Raw genomic sequence first — 21,842 nt, forward strand, 5'->3', positions numbered from 1 at the left:
CCGAAGATATGGTTGGCAAGAGGATCAAGGTGAGTTTTCTTTCCATCAGGCTCTGTTGACGTCTTCAGCTGCCACAGAATCCACAACCCTCTATTAAAAACTGCTTGCTGTAAATCCCTGCATTTTGCAGGTGTTTTGGGAGTGTGTGCAGCAGTACTACTATGGGAAAGTGGACTCCCATACGCCCAGCCTGCAACACCTTGCCTTCAACATCGTGTATGATGATGACGATATGGAGGATGGGATGCTCTACGAGGGAGTCTTCGTTAACGAAGAGGACATCAGGCGGCCATATCAGGTCCTCTCAGGACACACAACGCAGGAGAAGCCCACAGCAGCGCAGGAGACCCCAACTGCGCCAAAGCCCGCACTTGAGCTGCAGCCTGCTGTGCAGCAGAAACGAGCAGCTGTGCCAGAGTCTGCATTGGCGCGTGAGTCTGCAGCTGTGCAAAAGCCTGCAGAGCGTGCAGGGTCTCAGCCTAAGCCTGCACCAGCGCAGCAGCCCGCAGCCGGGCGCAGGCCTGCAGAGCATGCGGCTGTACCCGAAGCTAAGGATGCAGCAGCGCGACAGCAGCCTGCTATTGCGCACAGGCCTGCTGCGCTGCCCGCTCCTGTCAGCTTACCCAGCCGGAAGCCGGCACCGCAGGAGGTGCCTAAGCCACCGCCGATGACCGCCGAGGTGTTTGCCAAGTTCAACCAGAATCTGCAGAAGGCCATGAGTGCGACAGCGCAACCCAGCACGCCAGTCCACCTGGGGAGCGAGAGCAAGCAGCCTGGTGTGGTCATGGGCATTCCTGTGCCAGGACAGAGCAAGGCGGCCGGCGGCGCAATTCCTCAGGTGGGCCGGGGCCTGGGCCCCCCGCTGCGGCCCTCTCCGCCAGTCAGAAAATCACCGACCAGCCTCGAGACCTACATTCCAGACTGGGGTGCAAAGCCGGCGACGCTGCGAGCCAGCAAGACGCCTCAGCGTTCTGCGGTGCTGCCGCAGCCACGCTTTGCCAGCGCCGCCCCAGCCAGCAGGGAACCCTCGCAGCCCGTGGCCTCTGCCCCCCCACAGCCCGTCAGGAATGGCGAGTCTGCCAGCGGCGCGGCAATGCAGCGCGCGCAGCCTGCAGTGCCTCAATCGCCCAAGCAGCCGGCACCCCAGACAGGTCAGGCCCAGCAGTGTGGGGCTGATCAGCCTGTTGCTGCTCCTGCGGAGGCGCCGCCCAAGAGATTGCCAGATGACACAGCTGCCGCTTCGCCAGCAAATGCAGCCAAGAAGGAGGCGGTTGTTGGAGCAGCAGGGGATGCGGCCCCTGCTGTGGTATTGGCAGCCACGGAGGCTCCTGCAAAGCGCAAACGTGGCCGACCGCCAAAACCGAAGGATGTCACCGTGGAAGAGACCCCTCCGCCTGCAAAGAAGCCCCGGGGCAGGCCTCGTAAGACGGACGTAGAGAAAGCGCAGCATCAAAATGGCGCTGCCGTGGACACCAAATCACAGGTGCACATCCTCAGGCGTCCTCATCACACATGTGTTTGTCTCACATGACCGTGATCATGACGGGTCGTCCTCGTGTGCATAGAAGCGATGGAGAGCGTGCTGGAATTATATGCTTTTCTGATCATGTAGGCTCAGGATGTGGGCCAGCCTGCAGCAATGCATCCAGGTGATGTGCCGCCTGCTGCCAAGGCAGTCGCAGCGTCGGCGCCCGAAGACAACAGGGAGTCAAAAAACGGGCATGGGCTGCTGGGAGCAGACGCTGATGCGCACCCAGCACCAAGGCCCACCCATCAACAGCAGGACGGCGGCGCTGCCGAGGCGCCTCCTGCACCGGCCAACGCCGCCGCCGAGCCGGTGCGCCCAGCCGTGATGAACACATCCGGCACGTCCAACCCAGCAGAAATTCATCAGCGGCTGCTGACGGGCGGCCACGCCTCGACATCTTCCCCCGGGCCGTGCTTCGACGCGCGCGCAGCCGCGCAGCCGGTGCGCCGCGCAGGGAGCGCTTTCGTCAGCCGGGGAGCCAGCAGCGCGCCTAGCAAGCTGGGGCCAGTTGCCGCCCTTCCCAAGGGGCCATCCGCTGCCGCACAGGCAGAACCGTCCCCGGCGCGGCTGCCAAGCAGCCAGCCAGCGCAGGAAGACCTCGCGGCCACGCATGTGGGAGGGAAGCACGACCCGTGGCTGGGCTCCCCATCGGTTCCTGGGATCCAGGAGGGGCGGCTGCAGCAGGTCTCAGAAAACGGCGGCGCACTCGCGAGCCCGGTGCTGAGCTCGCCGGGGGTGTCCGGTCAGCAGTCGGCGAAGGCCGGCGCGCATCCGCAGGTGACCAAGCTCGTCACCATGCTGCCCAGCAGGCTGTCGCCGGCCTACACTCCCACGCTGAAGCCCCCCTCGCGCACGCCCCCTCAGAGGAGCTCCGCGCAGAGGAGCAGCTTTGGGGCCGCCGCCTCGCCCGCCCTGCAGCGCGCTGACAGCGATGGGAAGGTGCCTGAAGGCACACCCACGCAGGAGTCCAAGGAGGAGCAGGAGATTGCCAAGCGGCGCAAGGGGCAGGACTCCATCATGAAGAAGGTGCGCCTGCTGCTGTCTGTTTGCTGTCATCGGTGTTGCTTTTCCCTAGGCAGAAATGTTGCCTGCTGGTGAAGCAGGTGCAAAAGGAAGACGTGATGTGCGGAGATCACATATAAATGCAGCCGGAAGTCTTTTAATGTTTGATGTATTGGTTGCAGGTGGAGCATGCGGTGAAGGGGCTGACGCGCACCAAGGAAAGCATCAAGGCCGCCACTGTGCTGGCGGCTCAAGCCGCGCAGAGGGGCGCTGCCCCCCGCGTCATCCGCTACCTTATTGAACGCATTGACAAGGTGCAAACAGAGCTGTCATCCCTCAGTGCATCCGCAGTGGCAACCACTGTGTAGTTGTCCTGCCAACCATTACTGTGGAAGGGGCAACATTATCTGTCTGGGACCTGCTATTTCGTGCAGGATGATGGGAAATCGGATGCTCTTGCATGCATGCACACAGAGAGGGACAGCTAAGAAAAGCATGGGATTGTCATTGATGACTGTGAATTTCATACAGGAGTCGGCAGGCCCGAAGCGGGTGGACATCCTGTACCTGGCAGACAGCGTGCTGCAGAACTGCCGCAACCCCAAGTGCGCCGGGTGCGGCCCGGACAGCGCACCGGCTCAGGCGTACCCGCGCGTCATTGCGGCAGCGCTGCCGGCGCTCATCAAGGCCGTCTCCGAGGACTTCGAGGGCGCTCGCAAGGCCGACAAGGTGCGCCGTACATTGTGGACCTCTGGTCTCTCTTGGCATTACTGATACATGTCCTTCACGTGTGTGAGTGACAATATGGGAGACCAAGAAATCCATGTTCATGCTCAAGCAAGACCATACAGACATGGTGTCCCTGAAGAGAAATTTCCGCGAGACCGACAAGGTCAGATGATCCTTCTTTAGTAGCATGCTGCCGTAATGTTTGACTTCCCCTGCCCTAATGGAGAAGCATTTGCACTAGAATCCTAGTCTAGTCTTTTTTATCTTCCTCTTACAGGGTCGTTGGTGCTAGTGACGATCTGTATCAGGGTAGTAGGAATTGGACAAGGTTCCAGATGTGGAAGCTTCTTCATTGCAGCACTAACGATTGGGATGATGGACATCTAAAAGTGGCATCCGTGGGTTAAACTGCAGGGTTCAGACTGAATGTTTGAGACTCAATCCTTGAAATATTGAAGGGTTTGCTATCACCTAGCGCATGCCATGTTTCTTTGCAGAGGCGCAAGCCAATCATTAAGAGCGCAGGCATGGCATGAGGTGATGAGGGAAGTCATTAATGCTTCAGGGATTCGGAGGTGTGCCGTGAGGATGGTTCACGACGGCTAATAGGCTACCAATGCTGAGGGTGTGATTTCGTCATTGTAGGTGCTGAGCCTCTGGGCGAAGCGCGAAATGCTGCCCTTGGCTGCACTGCAGCCGGAGATCGATCGGCTCAAGGAGCGGTTGGCCCAGCATGACAGCGCGGCCTCCGCCAAGGCCGCCGCCCGCTCCCTGCAGAAGCAGGTCAGCGATGCGGCCAACAACAGCAGCGCAACGGCAGTCAGGTGTGTCCATGCGATAAGCTCTGTAATTACCTAAAAACTCCAAATTTCTTGCTCACGCCAGACAGCCTCATCATGCACGTCTTAACCAGATGCAATCTGTTCTGCCCATTCTTTGTCCACATTACCATGGGACAGAAGCACCCAGGGCATCATGTGTTGCGAGGTCAGCGGCAGGGACGGTTGTGGGTTTCATCTTCGTCTGCGGCAGAGCTTGCTCAGTGCAATGGTTGTTTATTGCAATTTGCTGATGTGGCAGTGCAATGGTATTTATTGCAATTTGCTGATGTGGCAGTGCAATGGTTGTTTATTGCAATTTGCTGATGTGGGCGCTGATGTGGCATGGCAGGATTGGATCGGAGACCGGGGGAGGTGCGCTGATGGAGCTGAAGCAGGAGGAGGACGATGACTGGGACGATGACGAGGCGGCCCCCCTGCCCACGCTGCCCCAGGCCCAGGAGGAGCAGCGGCCCCCCTGGCAGCGCACCGGTCAGCCTCCTACCCACTGTCATCACACCCACACCCCCTCTGTCATGACTTGCATCAAGTGCCCTTGAACCCCGCCAGTGGTGCGCGACTGCGCCTCCACAGTGTGAAGTTGAGTGCTTGTTGTTGTGGAGTTCTGTATCCCGCGTGGTTAGAGTACTGCAGTACTTTGTTTTGTCATTGTTAATTTTTGATGTGCTGCATGCACTCATGCAAGAGGCTCTAATGCAGGTATATGTCAACAGCCCAAGTTTGATGGAGCCACAACCTTACTCTGTGGCTGCATACTTGTAAAAGGAGCAAATTCCCCACAACCTTACCGGTGCTGAGATGGGGTTGTGGGGGAGCAGGTGGGACGGATGTGGGGATGGGCACAGAGCCGGGCAGCCCAGAGGGCAGCCCCTGGCATCAGGGCGTCTCACCTGCATCCTCCGGCTACGCACCCTGGTCCCCATCCCTGTCCTCTGGGGGGCAGCAGACCACGCCGCAGCATGTCCCTGCTGCCCTTGCAGCACCCTGGCACCAGCCTGCCGCAGCTCCCTCCCATGGGTGAGCAGCTTTTGCTTGACAGGCACTTATTCAGCTTATAAGTGGGGTTTGGTACTTAGACATAGACTGTGTCTCTCTGCCCGTCCTATTCTTGTGATTTGCCAGATCTCTTTTGGGGCTCGCTCAGACCCTTTTCCTCCCACTCCTTGGACATGTCCTCACAGCGGAGTGTTGGCTTTGCTGGTGGGATGTCTCTGAAGATTGGCAGGACCTTGGCCAGCATTGACTGCTCCTGAAGCCTGGCACTGACCATATTGTTGCAGAGCAGATGACATTACAGTCAGACATCTAAGGTTGATTCCTAATCGACATAACAACGTTTTTCAGCAGGCATGTGGGGAGTGCGCCCGGTCAGACTCTGCAGCATAGCGGCTACACTGCTGCGGGCGTACCGGCCCCGCGGCCGCCCCCGCACTCCTGGCCGGCGGCCAATACACCGCAGCACGCGCAGCCCCCGCCGCCCGCGCAGCCGCGGGTCCCGCTGCAGCAGCCGGCTCCGGCTGCGGCTCCCAGCAATGGCCACGCGGCCCCGCAGCAGATCGCGTGGGAACCCGAGGAGGCCTGGGACAGCGACGCAGATGTGGTGGTGCCCCCCGGCCTGGCCGACGTGCCGCCGCCGCAATCCGGGGGCGCGAAGGGAAACACGTGGCGGCCGCGCAGCCTCGAGCGGGTCAGCTCACCCGGGCTGTACCAGCAGAACAAGGGGAATGCTGCAGGGCCCTCGCGCCTGGCCGCCACCGAGCCTGCGCATCTGCTGGACGAGTTTGATGACCTGTACAGCGGCTTGGTCCAGCAGCAGCCGCAGCAGGCGGCCGGCTTCGCCGCGCCGGTGCTGCCGCCGCCACCGCCGCCGCTGAAGAACCAGTTCCCGGCGCTGCTGCCGCTCGCGCCCACGCCGCCTGCGCAGGCCTTCGCCCCTCCGCCCTACGGAGTGGCTGCGCAGCAGGACGAAGCACCGCCTCCTTTGCCAGCGGTGGGCACCCTTGCTAATTCAACTTTGCCATGGACACTTTATCTGGTTAGAGACAGAGATATGCAGACATCAAGGCAGTGCGAGTGCCAGAGATGAGAGGAAGGGCTGCTTTGCAAGTGACATTATGCAGCTACATATGACCTGTATGTAAAGTCCTTCTCCAACTGATGGCTTTGCGCTGCTGTGTGCTCTGGAGCTCCTATTCGTTCCTTGTCGAGGAAGCAGAGAATGAACCAGGCTGGATATTCTTGTGTGCGTGACTTACATACTGTCTGCGCTGAAATAATGTGCGGCGGTGCAGGATGAGCCGCCGCCGCTGCCTCCACCTGAGGATGAAGACGATGACAACTTCCAGCCCCCGCTGCCTGCTGGCCCGCCACCGCCAACGCCGCCGCCTCCCGAGGCCGCAGCCGGGCGGCACGGCGCGATCATGGATGTGGAGATGCAGGACGCTCTTCCCCCGGCCCCATCGCTGCCCAAGACCCGGCCGTAGCATTGACGGTGCGACACCGCTCCATGCAAGCGTTGCCAAATAAGCGACGTGAATCCTGTCGTATACCATTGCTGAAGTGATCTCTCTGAAGTGATCTCTGGATTTCAATGATGGCGTGTGCAGTGTCTTGTCATTGTTGTCCAAATCTGTGGAGTGCAGGGTGATGTCCTTGTTGACTGCGCTGCTGTGGTGAGGCGCATGTGATGCTCGTGCAGGTCGTCTATGGGGCAGACAGACGGTGTGCAAATAGCGCACGGATTGGTGGGTGGGTGCTTAGAAACAGATGTTCAGGAACACTGTTGATATCTGTATATACACAGATATGTTGGCTTGGGGTGAGAATATTGGTATCTCCAAGAAAAGAATGGTTAATCACTGTGGCAGACGCGGGGTTTGGGGTGAGATGAAATACGTGTTCAAGAGTTAAAAGCAAAAGGGTCTCATGATCCAGCAGAGGTGGTTGGGCAAGCAAAAATTGGATGCTTGTTCCTTAATGGTCTAGAATCTGACTCCACCGGGTTGACTTCATCCTGCATCAAGAGGAATCTTGAGCCAGCGCCTGGCAAAGATCTCTGACGTGAGAGGAGATTAGAGGAGAGGATTCGTGACATCGCTTGCTGAGGTACACCCTGCTCATTACACCCAAATCGCAATGCATGCTTCCAAGTCATTGACAAGGTCTTTGAGAATGCACAAGGCACGTGCACGGCCATCTGATTTGTTCCCAGCTCGGTCAGTCACAGATCTTGCATCCTTGGCAAGATGCAGAACATTGACATGCTAGCCATGCATCCTCAGATCCTGAGCCTCAGACCTTTGTAGGCTTAGACTGTTCAGTCGACTAAAGTTAGTCAGCTAGTCATGCATGTCCTGTCCTGTCTGGAGCCCACCATTCCGCTCCCAGTGGGAGCCTCTCATCCTTTGATTTCCACGTCCAGTCCACATAGAATCCTAGCAGTGTACCGCCAGAGCTCTAACTTCTTATCATATGACACTGTGAAGCATGCCCTTGTGCACCTGGAGTGTAGTACGATTGTCAAAGAGCTTCTAGAAAGAGCTTTGAGCCAACAAACCTTGGATCTTGTGAAGATGTCTTCTTTTTACGCATCTGTTCTGCCTGCAATGAACTCGTGAACAAAAAAAAATCTTAACTCCACTATACCCGCCTGCTTTCAGGCGGACTGTTCCGTTTGACTTTAAACGTCTCCATTTGATCCATGGCCACTACCATGGAAGGATGGGCAGGTGATCCAGAATGGCTCACAGATTCAAATTTATCTTTAAAACAAGTTATACATCTTCCGCTGAACTTCTATTGCTTTACAGGGTTGTATCCGTCAAAATGCCTCCGGCATGTGGGACTCAGACTGGTGCCAGCAACCTGGCGCTGCATTAGACAGTGGACGACTCGGAAGGGACAGCGTTCTGGATAGAAATTTGCAGATTCGTGAGTGGACGCGACGGTGCTCGCATTGGTCAATTACACGCAACCTTCTGCTACGACCCGAGGAGCTTGGGGCATGGATCACTCATCGGTGTTATTTGAACACCAGCAATTTCCGGAAAGTGAACGTTCCAGAATATCCCTGCAGGAAGATGCTCAAACACGGCCCTTGCAAGCTTGTAGCTTGTCATCACCAGAAGATATGCGCGTCTACAACCAAAGCAACCTTGTGAACAGCAGGGCTCCACTCCGGAGATCGATCCACAAATCAGGTCTGTCATGAAGTGCCTGCAGCAGGCTTCTCTACCACGATCTCCTTCACATCTGCTGCGTTCTTCGCGGGTAGCTCCTTCACTGGAGTGCTGCGCAGAGCAGCGCCGCGCTCCCTGGCCCATGCAACCCATCGCCGCACAGCTGCACCATTTGCCACATGATGTCAGGACGAGCCAATGCACACACCAGAATGCAATCTCTTGATGACGTCAACAGAGCGTGACGGTCTCACATGACATGCATCTGCTCTATATCTTGCAGCTACCGTCCAGAGAGATGCATGTTAGGCGAGCAAAAGCACCAGGCCACATCACACGGTGACAAAATTGCAGGCTTCAGGTTGTCATGGCGGGTCGCACCCCAGTAGGTGCGTTCGTGGAAGTACATGCCCTGGTCGTCTGCCAGGATCTCTCCGCTGGCGACCTGGGCCGCGCGGCTGCGCTGGGCCTGCGCCTCCGCCGCCTCCTCCGCCGCCTCGTCCACCTCATCCTCAGCCTCATACGTCTCCCGCATCGACAGCGCCTGCAGCCACAAGTATTGTATTATCTTCCTGCACTTGCACACACTTCGCCTCTTTCTGACTAACGGGTTGCAAGATTGTTTTGTGTCCTACAGCATTACTACAAAAGGCTCCTCACTATCAAGGTGCGCCTGCCTCGCCATCATGCGCCCTTCTGCGAGCTTGCCTGCTCATGGTCATAAATGCCATTCCTGTTACAGGGCTCAGACCAAATTGCCTTTCCAGAGTGGCGTGTTCAGAGCTGTCCTGAAGACTTCTGTCAGCCATAGCGATCTAAGGTGACAAATGCCACAACTAGCCGACCCAACATAATAAGTATTGTAATTATTACACGCGTCTCCTGCCAAAAGGCAAGGTACGTCCTGCAGACAAGCTGCAGTTAAAGGCTGCCACAATCCTACCATAACAATGAAAGCTTGCAAATGCACTCATGTGAGATTTCTTGGAGCTCAGGCCCCTGACACTGCTACTTAAAATTTTCCAACGCTGCAAGTGCCTTGGACACTTGCGTGGAGTCGGCATGCGCGCCGTCACCATACTAGCATGGGTTTCAAAGTTCATGGAGGCAACTCTGTAAGTGTAAAAGAGCAGGGGCGCACGTTGAGGAAGGGGTCTCGAAGCTCGCGCATGACGGAGCCGCGGTTGTAGATGCGCTCGTCACCCTCCAGATAGATGCGCTGCTCCGGCCCCGCCGCGCTCGGCACATCCACCGCTAGCAGCTTGAACACATACCGCCCCTGACGCACACCATATCATCTTCACATGCGCTCTGCTGTGTATTGACATCATCCAAGTGCGCAGTACGGGAGCCAGGGAGATACTTCCCAACCTAGCATGCACTGAACACGTTTTTCCAGGGTAAGCCCCCAGCTTAGCGGGAGAACCATGCTGACAAAGGTGTCTCTCTGACTGTCAAGTTCAGCCGTGCTGCATCTCGGACAGAGCTGCTTTGGCTATATCTAAGAGGTGGAGCCTGAAGCACGTTCAACCAAGATGCAACAGGGCGCAGTACTCAGGAAACAGCACCGCCAGCACATCAGAAGCCACACATGTCCATCCAAGGTGAGAAGTCCACTGGTGACATTCTGATGCATGCACACAGCACCTTGACTTTCTTGGCCTCCAGGGAGACGAGGCCGCGGCGCTCGGTGCCGGAGAGCGGGAAGATCATCTGCAGCCGCCTCGAGCGCAGCCGTGGCTTCAGGTGCTTTATGCGCAGGCCGCCCCCCGTCATCACATATGCACGCAGGTCCGACCCGGCCACCGGCGCTCCCATCACCTGGCCAAATTTAAAGCCACATCATGCTTTTACTATATGGTTACATCACTAGACATCACAAAGTTAGCTTGTGACCTCTCCGCACCCGTGAGAAGGTCCTTCGGGGTCATAGAAAATGTTGTCAATGGTATCAATGGCCTTCTGGCCGATGTGGTAGAGGCTACAGGGAGAGTTCACAGCCAGTGAAACCATGTGGGAATTAATAGCACGAGAGAGACTGCCGGTTACCTCGAGGATGCCGGGGTTGGTGTTGAGCTGCACGAGCGCTTTGCGGTAGACAGCGTCCGGCCGAATGGTGTAGAGGTAGCGGAAATACAGGAACACCCAGGCCACAACCGCCGCAGCGAGCGCCTGATCACCACATCGCACGTCAGAAACAGAACTGCCCTCCCGTTTCCTTAATGTGATTGAGTGAAGATTGGACGTTCAGAGGACCGGTGGTAGCGCTCACCAGGAAGCCAAACTCGGCCATAGCACCGGACAGGTTCACAAACACGGATGTGAGGTTGAATATGCTCCTCCTGCAAGGCAGTCATGGTGCCTCAGGAGCAACTTTCACTGCATGCAGCATTACACATGTGACACCCAGGGTCTCCCGTGGGTACGACCAAAGAACATGCAAGGGTGATCTGCATGCACCGGCGGTAGCTGGGACCCACCAGAGCATGTATAAGGCAAAGACGGCACCAGCGCCGATGACTTTGTTGCCGTGCCGCTGCCAGAAGGCTTCAAGCTGCAAGGACAGCACTCTCTGCATCGCCCCTGGCTTGGAAGCTGACTGCACCAGCTGCTTCGCCTGGAGCCAACAGGCTCACCCTTATACTTTCAACAACCAGCAATACATGCTATTTTGTGCTCGCCTTTGAGGAGAACCATGAGTAGTATGCATTCAGGGAGGAGCCACCACGATGCCATGTGATGTGCTGCTTGAAGGGACATGCTCTACTCACCGAGCCAGGCAGCAGCTTGTAGGCTGCGGCGCCAGCACCCTTCACAGACTGCTGGACTGTGCCCATCACGGTCTTTGTACTACCGGCATTCACCAAAGTACTCCCAGGGCCTCTTGCTGGCGGGCTGGACTGGCTGCCGCTGCTGAATGTGCGCCTGGCTGCGCCCCTCAGCTGCGCTAATTGCGGCCCTGCAACATGCTGTGTCCGTGGCACCAGATGAGGGCCATGTGCCCCTAGCTGGTGTGGCCGGCATGCGCTGTGCCATAGCCTGACTGGCGCCTGAATGAGCGGTTGGAGACTATGTCGCTGACCAGATCTCAGTAGACAGACCTGCATCAATCATGGTCCAGGTCAGGTGCAGGTACATGTACTGCTGCAGTGAAGCAGACCTATTCAGGTTGGAAATCGGCTGTGGACATACCAGGCCAGCTGATTGCCGCTGCGAGATACCACTGTGATTCAAAGACGTGTAATGGTGGTAATCGGCAGTGAACTTCTGAGAATAAGGCTGGCCCTTCCCGATCTGCTGTGTGCAGGATCTGATCGTTGAAAATGCCCTGTCAAGTGCTGCTCGTGATAGACTCAAATGACCACCAACCTGCGGTACATCAGAGCAATCTATGGCATTGGTCGAAATCAAGTAATATAATAATCCTTAGGCGATCCGATGGAGAGTTGCAGCACAGCAGATCAATAAGACTTGATACCCTAATTCTTGCTTGGGAAAATATTTATGCAATCAACATGTGTAATTAGGCAGCAAATAATACCTGAGAGGGTGTATTGTGAGGAAAGGCACTTCTGATCAAAGCTTGTGTAGGTGTCTGGTCAATGAGTAGGATCTGTTTGCACTTCGATAAAAATGTGAAAGCAGCAGCAGATCTCGTCATGTTAGCAGCTTCATAGCAAAGCAAAATATCACTTTACTTTGAGTAAAGCATGCTTGGCAATTTAGGACCCAACTGCGTGAATTCTCCGAAGGTTGCACGCATGTTGCCATAATAGGCTTCATGCATGTCTAGGCATGCCCAAGGACATGCAGGAAAGGTGAACCCCATGACTTTGCCCTTTGAGTGACATATCATTTGATCTTGCTACTGATTTGAACAGAGATTGCTTACAAGCATATGTCAGCGCGCAAGTAGGGCTGGCTTCAATTGATTGTCCTGCAGAGCAAGTTTGGTACCGATCTAAAGTCACTGATGTCTATAGCTTTTAAAGTTGTCACCTCGAAGACATGAGCATGCAATCCGATTCAAGTCAATCCCATTTCCAATTGCATTAAAACCAATGTGATCACCCGTCAAGATTGTCAAGTGGTACATGTACAAAGCTCAATCTGCATGCGCACACGTGCTGTACAGCATGGAACAGTTGAGGCGGAGTAGTAATCTATAGGCTAGAGAGTTCCGGGTACACTGGTGGTACAGAACCTTTCAGAAAATGTCATGCAGTGCATTGCCCTGCAGTGTACAAGCACCCTGACTCTGTGCAGTCCAGCCTCGCGTACACATCATGAAACTGTGAATTTCAATATTGAATTAATCAACTGCAGTACTTTCGCGTTGGGCACGCGCCGCTGGCACCCTGATTGCAGGCAGACGCTGTACTACACTACTGTAGTACACCCTAGGCAGCAGAGATGGCGCTCTTCAAGGCGCAGTCTCCTGCCAGCTCCAGAGTGTAAGCGCTGGTGGTGTCTGTCTCCAGAGGCGTCCCAACACCATTCCATGTCACGTTTACCACCTTCACAGATGGAGTGCACCCGCTGCATTGCTGCTCCTCTGCAGGGGGCGGCGTCACAGCAAACAGTGGCTCTATTGCCTCCCCAATTGACAACACATCCGCGTCAGCACCTGTGGACAGGCTCTGCTTCAGTGACCACCCACCTTTCAAGTGGAATGACAGTTGGTGGGCGTTTAATTAGAGCGAAGACGGTGGCATACATGTCCAGCACCTCCTTGCTGCATCCTGCTGCAGGGCAATGTGACAGTAGCAATGGTGCAATAATTCAGGTGTTGCTTGACGTACCTAGTCCTTCAGGACTGAAAAACGTGTAACAATAGTAATAATAATAATAATAATAATAATAATAATAATAATAATAATAATAATAATAATAATAATAAGAATAAGAATAACAATAACAATAATAATAATAATAATAATAATAATAATAATAATAATAATAATAATAATAATAATAATAATAATAATAATAATAATAATAATAATAATAATAATAATGGTGCAGAGGGGTCACCTGGGCGACCGTATAGCATGATGCCAATGGGCATGCCGTCTGCTGCAAGGCCCACGGGGATGCTCAGCCCTGGGATTCCCAGCGGGCAGTCTATCATGTTCATTCGCCCATAGATCTCCAGATTGTCCTCCTGTGCAGTATTTTAGTATCAAACCTCCGATCCTAAGAGGTTCTGAGCTTTATCACCAGGACTTGTCACTGCTTGGACATCCATTATGAGTTGCAGAGACCAGCTCACTCCGGCACTGTCAATTACCATTAGTGGGCTGACCACTTTGCAAGATATGCATGCAAGAACAGGTCCCATCCTCAGATTGTGAGGTAGCCAGTGAAAGGGACATTTTCTAGTGAAACGGTTAAATTGAAGCAGGCAATGCACCTTGCGGCCATTGATGCTGACATAAGGCTCCACGTCATCGATAGGCCGTGCAGTGATTGGCGTGGTGGGCACCAGAAGCACATCCACATCATAGATGTCATGGTAGGACTTCCACAGCGCCTTCAGCTGCGGCAGATCTGCCATCCATACGATCCAACTTCAAATCTTTGACCTTTCATCATCTGTAATGTAACAGGAATACCTCAGCACCAGGCTGCTGTGCCACTCTAAAATTCAGCAGATAACCCTCTTTATCACTGCCGTGCAGGCTCGCATGTACCGTACTTGGCTTCAGGCAATGTAGTGTGTTGCGTTACAGCATGTGCAAGCTTGGTAGCAGGTGCGCACATGTGTCGAGCGCCAGAGTGTAGTCAGCAGGGGTTGGGTAGCTGTCCAGCTTCTTGTAGGTGCGTTGAATCATTGCATCCTTCACCATGGGTGAGGCAATCTTATCCACTAATTCCACCAAAGAGATGTTGTAGCCATGCTGAAACAAGTACCTGCATAGATGCAGATTTCCTTCCTCAAGCCTACTGATGTCAAGCTCTGCAGTGCTTGTGATTTGGCTAGATAATTGCATCGATTGCAAATTGTACTGCCTGTGTTGAATGGCCCCATGTTTCGGTGGGCTAAAAATTGGGCTACCAATGACAGTGTTGACATTGGCTAGATAATCAACTGGAACAGCATGCATGCAATGGTGACAAAAGGGGTGCCTGATGGCACCTTGAGAGTTCCCTGGGCATCTCATAGGTGTAGAAGAGGACGTCAGGCAGCAGCTTGTTTCCAGCATCAACGAGAAGGCTCATGTCCATTTCCACCAGCTTCACGCCTGCTGCCTTCAGAGCCTCTATGGCTGCATCAAACGCTCCTGTGGTCTGAAATGCAAAGAGGAATCAAATGAATCCAAAGAAACCCAATGACCTTTTCTATTAACAAGCAGAGGTACGAAGCAGAGTCTCCGAAGCAGAGTCTCTTGGATGTCTGTCTAAGTACAAAAAGGATGTCAAAAGGCTCACCTCTTCGCCAATGTCTTCCCAGAAGTTCTTGGGGTAGCCAATCCGCAGGCCTTCAACTTTGACCGCCTTGTAGGATTTGTCACAGTCGCTGAAAATATCGTTGAACAATTTGACGTCAGAGACTGAGCGGGAATTCACACCTGCAGCACAAGCCATACCATTGGAAGTCCTCCTAACAGACATGAGAGTTTCAATATGCCAGAAGCTGTAGAATACGGCCTATTCTGACTGCAATGATCTCTTCACATATGAAGGCGTACCAACAGTGTCTCGGGTGACAGTCATGGGAACAATGCCATCTGCAGCAGGCCAGCAGCCGGTGCTGGGCCTGAAGCCTACAACCCCAGTCACACTGGCTGGGATCCGGCAGGAACCCCCTGTGCAAACATCCCAGCTTCATCCATAGGCATGATGTGTCACTTTCGCTTGCAAGACACGATATGGATTATGTCGGCATACAGTATCGGCGAGTTGCATATCCTGTAGGAGGTACCTGTGTCAGAGCAGAAGCCTCCTGCAGCCATGCGCATTGCTACCACTGCCGTGGTGCCCCCACTGCTCCCTGTGCAAGTCAGAGGCATTGACCAGCCACTGACAATCCTGAACATGAATCCTGCAGAAAGTCCAGTGTCCGATGGCAAGGAAAACAAACCAGCCGGCTAGCATTCTAGCATGACAGCAGCCCACCTCCGACATGCATTGTGTTGTTGTAGGGGTTCAGCACGGGGCCTCCATACACATTGATGGAGGTGACGCCCTCTGCCAGCTCATGCATGCGCGTTTTGCCGAGCACCACTCCGTGCGCCTCCACCAGACGAGTCACCAGCGTTGAGCTGTTGCATGGCATCCTCCCTGCGTTTGGGAGAGGCGCGCGTCATCAATCACAAGGGTACAGAAAGTCATCAAATAAGGAATTGTTCAATTGATCACACGTAGAGAGTTAGACAAATGTGTAGACCTTCCTACCTTCCAGGGCGGGCGTTCCACCTGCTGTGGGGTAGCTGCGTGGCATCAGAGGTAATGCATCAGTACTGGCACAATTGCACGCGATATTAGAGCATTGAAAGTTTCTAGCAAGATGAAGCGATGTGGTGGATGCACAGAACGCACCCAAGGACGTCAATATTGTCTTTGACAGCAAATGCCAACCCACACAGTGGCCTGACATCTTGTCCAGCTGCAAAGGCGTCATCCACCGCCTGTGCATCTTGAATAACCTGAGCACAAACAGCAAGCATAAAAGAGTAGTTAGTTGTGCAACTCCAATTCCCTAGACTTCTCCAAGCTTTTCAGATCACCCAGATCACCTAGGTTTTCAACGTGTTCCCGAGATTCACCTTCTCCGCATCCATGAAGGCAAATCCGTTAACACACTGGTACTGTTCAGCTCTAGACAGCAGCGCTTTGGCGTATTGCACGGCAGTAATCTTCCTCGAACAGAGGAGCTCGACGGCTTCCGATGCTGTCGCTTCTGCGATACCTCGTGCATCTACCTGAGTCTCCCCTGTAAGAAAAGTGGTAGATCACGATATGGTCATCATTTGAAAGTTTTGTTGCCCACAATATTGCCCTCATGGTTTACCCGAATACGACGCATGGCTGCAATCATCTGCAGCGATCCATAAACTAGTTTCGAGCTTAGCAACCTGAATTTGACCAGGAAAGCAGTTTTCGTACCTTTAAAAAGATTCCCAAAACCTGCAACAGGTGCGATCAGCACAATAAGAAAAACCGCAAGGGCATCCATCGCCGTGCCTTCCCTCACTGAAGCGCACGGGAGGTTCTGCCTCTGAGAAAGACAATAACAAATATGTTACATGTCCGGAGACTGCTTCGGTTGATCCTCCTTACTGCTGGAAATTTTTCGCGATGGAGGGCAGCGATGACGTACTTGCCCTTGCATCAGCAACTCCAAAGAATTGGAAGCTAAACCAATAGATGCTCTCAACCTTGACATGCATGCAGTCCTCAACACTCGACAAATTTCTACCAACATGTCCACTTATAATATAGTTAACCTCCTAATTCAGGCACCGGTTTTTGGGACTCATCTATCCCTGTTCGAAGTCCAAACGTTATTGGTACACAATATCTACAACAACAGGTCTGCTTAAAAAAACCTCGCCGCCACTGTGGGACGCCGAGCCATACCAATTGGCAATTTGCAAAAGCTAGTGGCGCACGGCAGGTAGCTCTTGGCCTGAGCGGTGGTTGCAGGCACGCTTCACGCAAATACGCTGGTCTCTGTGGTCGACACTGCATCTGTCTGCAGATTAGGTGGCAGCTCTTCTATGCGCCACCCTTTGCCGGTTTGCGTGCCGTCAAAGTGCACGATCATCTGATGGTACTTGCGCAGGGCGGGCCTGTGGCCGATGGAGAGCATGGTGATCCCCGCTTCCATGCATGCCTTGTAAAGCACCTCCTCCCCATCCGCTGACACCTGCGCAGAATGAAACCTAGCACGTCACCACTTGCTTGATCATATCTTATTCGCTAATCTTCATTCATCTGTGAGTCTCCCACTGTTTTTAGTTCCCCGGCCCTTTTGCTGCAGCTCAACTTGGATTATGGCATGCCATATCCTGAAGCCCTGACATTGGCGAGCGTCTCCCCAGTATTCGGCAGATTTGAAAGATTAACGTTGTGGGCATTCTGAAGCAATGCAGCATACTTGCGAGGCCTTACATGCACACATAGAAGCTTGCTTTGCTCTTCTTTCTTTTTGTCCTGCAGAGTAAAGACAAAGGAGCATGTCTGCAAGTGGATGGGAGACTCACCGCAGAGGTGCACTCGTCCAGGATGGCATAGACAGGGTTGTGGAAGAGCAGGCGAGCCATGGCCAGGCGCTGCTTCTCCCCACCGCTCAGCGTGTCATTCCAGTTCTGCACCTGATCCCACCCCTTCCCCCTGCATTGCATCACAGCACAACATTTAATGATCCATTCTCATGCCATCGTGGCTCCCACGGCACGCATCAGACGGCCATGCAAACACCCAACGGAACAACAACTGCCCTTTGCCACCACTGAACGGCGCAATTTCCTTTCCAATCGGCGAGGAACAAACCAGTAAGCTCCAATGGGCACAGAGCAAAACAACCTATTTCTGCAGCGTCTAGAGGTGCTAAGTATTCCTCTGGCCTTGAGCAACCAGCCGACCTCTAGGCAGGGCACCCTAGTAGCAGGGGGAGTAAGTAGAACAACTTCCATTCTGATATAAGACTATGTACCTGCCCAGCAGGTAGTCCAGCTCCACAGCCTCGATGGCGGCCTCAAGGCGCGCATCCCGGTCATCCTCGCTCATAATCGCAACCGGCATGCGCTCGAAATCGGCGCGCGCCGATGGCCGGGCGGCGGCCCACACGGCGGCGGGCGGGTGCGGGTAGAGGATCTGGTCGCGCAGGCTGCCCGACACAAGGTACGGCCGCTGCGACAGGTAGAATGTGGAAAACAGCGCGCTCGGCACTGTAATTTCTCCGCCCTGCGCCACAGCTCTGAGTACATCAGCTCGATAGTGACATGTAGCATCGTACATCTTTCGGGGTGCAAAACTCAGCAAACCATGCAAGTGAGCAGCATCTGCCGCCTGTGAACCTTCTGCGTTGCATGAGCACTGCAAATTAAGCAAGCGAGCCGTGTTGCTGCCTTAAGTCTCTAGAGGTGCTTGATGCCTCTTGATATAGGGATGAGGAGTAATTTAGCACATGTGCAAGTGTAGGGTGGTGTGAGGGTGGTGGGGTCACCTGGAGGGGCCACAAGCCAGAGAGGACTCTGAACAGGGACGACTTGCCGCTGCCGTTGGGGCCCATGACCAGCACCGAGCGGCCCGGCGGCACCTCAAACGTGAGCTCCCGCACCAGCGCCGTGCCGTCCGGTGCATTCAGCGCTAGGCTGTGCACCAACCACGTACACATCACTCATATTCCTCGTGATAAATGAATACCAAGGAGCTTGGGAGCTGAAGAATATGCAGAGCACCCTTGTGGGCTAGGCAAGAAGTTTGGAAGCCAAATGCCTGGTCCGCACTGCATTCCATACCTCTTGCTGCGTTCCACACGTCATGGTGCGAGACTCACTCTGTCACACATTTCACTTCCTCATGATAATGCCATGCACTGTATGCCAGCGCAGCCGGTGAAAGCCTGAGCAAGGTGCAAGGTGAGCCACATACATATCTCAATCTGATTTGTATCAATGCGAAGCAGACTAGATCTGCACTGGACCAGGAGTCATGAAGAGTGCAATATGCTCTCACCGGTGGAACTTGATGATGTCACCCTCATGGCGGCGGGGCTCAGGCAGAACCTCAGGCTCGGCCAACAAGGAGGAGGACGACACGTTGCGGTTGTACAGCGTGCGCGTGGTCTGCTCGGGGTTCCCTCCGCTCAGTCGCTGCACCTGCTCCAGCAGCTCTGCCACGCGCGACGTGTGCCCCGCCAGCCCAGTCACCCGCCGGTACACCAGCACCAAATCGCCCACCCCCCTGTGAACAACATTCATTGAATGGACCATGGTATATGGAGACCCTGCTGCTCGTGATGGGTAGGAAGGGTCTTGTCACCAAAAAGAATCCAATATAGCGGCAAGAGAGCAAGAAGTGTGTGGCTCTTAAAGTAATAAGGACAGGCAGCCTGGGGCACTGTCATTGGGTGCTTCTGCATATAGGAAGCCGGCATCACCTTGATGTGTTCTGCAGCAGGCGCATGGCGCGGATGTAGTCCTGCACAGCAACACATACATCTCATACAGACTCTACTGTAACATGCCAGTACATGCAGATCTGCATCAATTAATGTTGAGGGCATGCCCACAAATTATGACGGAGTGCACAACAATGCACTGTTATTGAGGCCCACCTGGGTGATTTCATCCTGGCTGCCGCGCATGGAGGGATCTCTGAAGTACAGCGGGGCAGCATAGAGCAGCAGGGCCACCGCGCTGGCCATGTACTTGACAGCAAAGCCGTCAAAGACCTGCTGCACGAACCGCTGGAGCGCCGACAGATGCGTGTGCTTGACCATGCGCTCCAGATGGTAGTTGAGCACCAGCTGCTCTGCCTTGCCCGAGGGCGGGTCGTTGAACGCTATCTCCTCTGCATTGCCCACCACTCGCTGCAAACACAGCCACCAGCACACCTCTGTCAGCTGCGCTGTGGACCAGTTTGTTTCCATTTCTGAGTGGGGTTTGCTTTTGGGCGCACGTGCACCTACAAACTGGGTAGAATTCTGGCTGGCTGGCGCTTGCCTCAAGGCACCCCAGAAGCATGAGATCCAGCTGGGATGCCCTGATTGAAGGAATGGCGCTATCTTCCCAATACCAAGCGCTCGCCTCTGAAATGTTGGTGCCAAGTCTCTCTACTGCCAAGCGCAAGCGACCTTCAGATATCATGTCTTGCAGGATGAAAGGCACTTCCACCCGTCCTTTTAGACCTAAATTGGGAGTGCCTTTTCTATCCAGTCACATGGCCAGCACAAATGTGCTGCACCTGGTGCGCGGATCTGAAGGCGCCTGCGAGGCCGGTCTCCTGGGCGGTCATGAGGGCGAGCGGGGGCGAGATCGAGCGCAGAACCGTGGCCGATAGCAGGTAGTAGGCGTACAGCGCCAGCTGCGTGCGGTAGCCCATGCTCTTGGCCAGCGAGCGCGTGAACAGCAGCACGTCCAGCAGCGGCTTGAAGGTGTACGAGTATAGGTCCGCCACCGCGAAACAGAACTTCTCCACGTCCTCCGTTATGCGCTGGTCCGCGTTTGTCAGGCCTGCCCGCACATGACGGATGACTAAGTTCATAATAATAAATTCAGGAGGAACAGTCATAGACTTTTAAAAACAACCCAGGAGGGAAGTCGCCCCAGAACTTTGAATCCGCTGGAAACCTGTTATTATTATTATTATAACACGCCTATCCAAGCCACAGTTGGCTTAGGTGCGTGGAAACCTGTACTGTGCAGAAAGAGCGCAGAAGAGGCACGATGCGATCACCGGGCGATGGAGGAGATGAGAACAGAGTAGGGGTCAGTGTTGGGCGCACCTCCGAGGACAGAGGCTGCGTAGTAGCTTCTGTTGGAGCAGTAGAGCTGGTGCAGGTGCTTGCTGAGCCGCATCATGAACGCCAACTGGATCTCCTTCTGGAAAAACCTGCATGCACCCAGTTTCCTCTTCCGCCCTGACCATGAGAAAACCGGTCCTTACAGTAAGCCCTGGTGCACTTTAAAAACCGAGTGAGCAATGCTCTCTAGACACAGGCAGGATTGATGTGATGTACACACCTCAGACCGGAGTTGACCACAGCTGCAGGTACAGACACCCCAAGGAACGCAGCCAAGCCCCTGACGAACCCAGGGAAGTTCTGCGAGAAGCAGTATATTCTCGTCAGCGCAAATCATGTGAAGTAAGTGCAGCACAGGCACTGTTGCATTTGCCACAGGCAGCGAGAGCTTGCACATGAAGAGCTTCACCTGGGCTATGAGGTGCCGTCCCGCTCGAGCCTCAATCCGAGATATGCGATCTGTGAGGAATGTCCTTGAAACAAGCAGCCCGCCTTGTAGAAGGATCAGCAAAGACTCCTTGGACAGCACCCTTGGCACACATCTGCATGCAAAACCCACATTCTTGAATTGATGGTCAAACAGCAGCGCAGGGTGCAGCATCCTCAGGCAGAGTGTGGCTGCACATGATACAAACGTTGAGGGCTTGAACACCAAAACGTTGGGAGCATCAAACATGCGAGAGCCACTTACATCTTCAGGATGCGCAGAAGCCTCTCATAGAAGACGCGGTCAACAGCCACTTTCTCTTTCTTCTTGCCTCTCCTGCGGGGATCCTCTACGTCTGCACATAAATTTGCCTGCTGTTTTTGGGCGTGGTGAACCTGCTTCTGTATCTGCCTGCCTCCAGCCACTCCACCAGCTATGAGGACGACCTAACAGCCCCAAACACATCTGAAAACTTCGCACCAAGGTCAAATCACGAAACTGTTGAACTGCCATCCAACAACTATTGAAATGAATTTGAAGCAGACTTCGATATTTAAAGACCATCCCAGATCACGCTCGCATGGGAACGCAGTGTTAGGAAACCATTCAGACTAGCTGACCAGTGAGTGCCAAGTGACTTGCGCGCAAAAGAAAACTCAGCATT

General features: G+C 54.3%; 4 protein-coding genes across 4 annotated transcripts; 1 reads left to right on the forward strand and 3 right to left on the reverse strand.

The window, feature by feature from the left end:
• Window positions 1–8: 8 nt before the first annotated feature.
• COCSUDRAFT_55351 (hypothetical protein) lies at window positions 9–6,581 on the forward strand (the record flags this gene model as incomplete). The annotated part of the gene is made up of 10 exons (XM_005651825.1): window positions 9–29; window positions 131–1,483; window positions 1,613–2,554; window positions 2,713–2,844; window positions 3,062–3,259; window positions 3,905–4,083; window positions 4,430–4,569; window positions 4,917–5,115; window positions 5,446–6,088; window positions 6,390–6,581. The coding sequence occupies 10 exons, from the start codon at window positions 9–11 to the stop codon at window positions 6,579–6,581; spliced, it is 3,999 nt and encodes a 1,332-aa protein (XP_005651882.1).
• A 1,721-nt stretch (window positions 6,582–8,302) lies between these two features.
• On the reverse strand, window positions 8,303–11,414 carry COCSUDRAFT_55352 (hypothetical protein; the record flags this gene model as incomplete). The annotated part of the gene is made up of 9 exons (XM_005651826.1): window positions 8,303–8,439; window positions 8,658–8,820; window positions 9,418–9,555; window positions 9,924–10,097; window positions 10,326–10,448; window positions 10,549–10,618; window positions 10,757–10,893; window positions 11,048–11,235; window positions 11,378–11,414. The coding sequence occupies 9 exons, from the start codon at window positions 11,412–11,414 to the stop codon at window positions 8,303–8,305; spliced, it is 1,167 nt and encodes a 388-aa protein (XP_005651883.1).
• Window positions 11,415–12,146: 732 nt separating this feature from the next.
• Window positions 12,147–15,720, reverse strand: COCSUDRAFT_64181 (amidase signature enzyme; the record flags this gene model as incomplete). The annotated part of the gene is made up of 10 exons (XM_005651827.1): window positions 12,147–12,903; window positions 13,311–13,440; window positions 13,690–13,826; window positions 14,038–14,189; window positions 14,416–14,567; window positions 14,709–14,848; window positions 14,969–15,085; window positions 15,202–15,270; window positions 15,396–15,560; window positions 15,675–15,720. The coding sequence occupies 10 exons, from the start codon at window positions 15,718–15,720 to the stop codon at window positions 12,677–12,679; spliced, it is 1,335 nt and encodes a 444-aa protein (XP_005651884.1). The 3' UTR covers window positions 12,147–12,676.
• Window positions 15,721–16,932: 1,212 nt separating this feature from the next.
• COCSUDRAFT_11586 (hypothetical protein) lies at window positions 16,933–21,495 on the reverse strand (the record flags this gene model as incomplete). The annotated part of the gene is made up of 12 exons (XM_005651828.1): window positions 16,933–17,148; window positions 17,486–17,608; window positions 18,021–18,188; window positions 18,451–18,598; window positions 18,963–19,190; window positions 19,387–19,427; window positions 19,564–19,818; window positions 20,193–20,461; window positions 20,734–20,840; window positions 20,972–21,051; window positions 21,161–21,293; window positions 21,443–21,495. Coding segments are annotated over 12 exons (1,821 nt in total), but the record flags the coding sequence as incomplete, so codon positions are not given.
• Between the last annotated feature and the right edge of the window lie 347 nt (window positions 21,496–21,842).

The sequence above is a fragment of the Coccomyxa subellipsoidea genome (assembly GCF_000258705.1).
Source record: "Coccomyxa subellipsoidea C-169, whole genome shotgun sequence".
Taxonomy (NCBI): domain Eukaryota; kingdom Viridiplantae; phylum Chlorophyta; class Trebouxiophyceae; family Coccomyxaceae; genus Coccomyxa; species Coccomyxa subellipsoidea.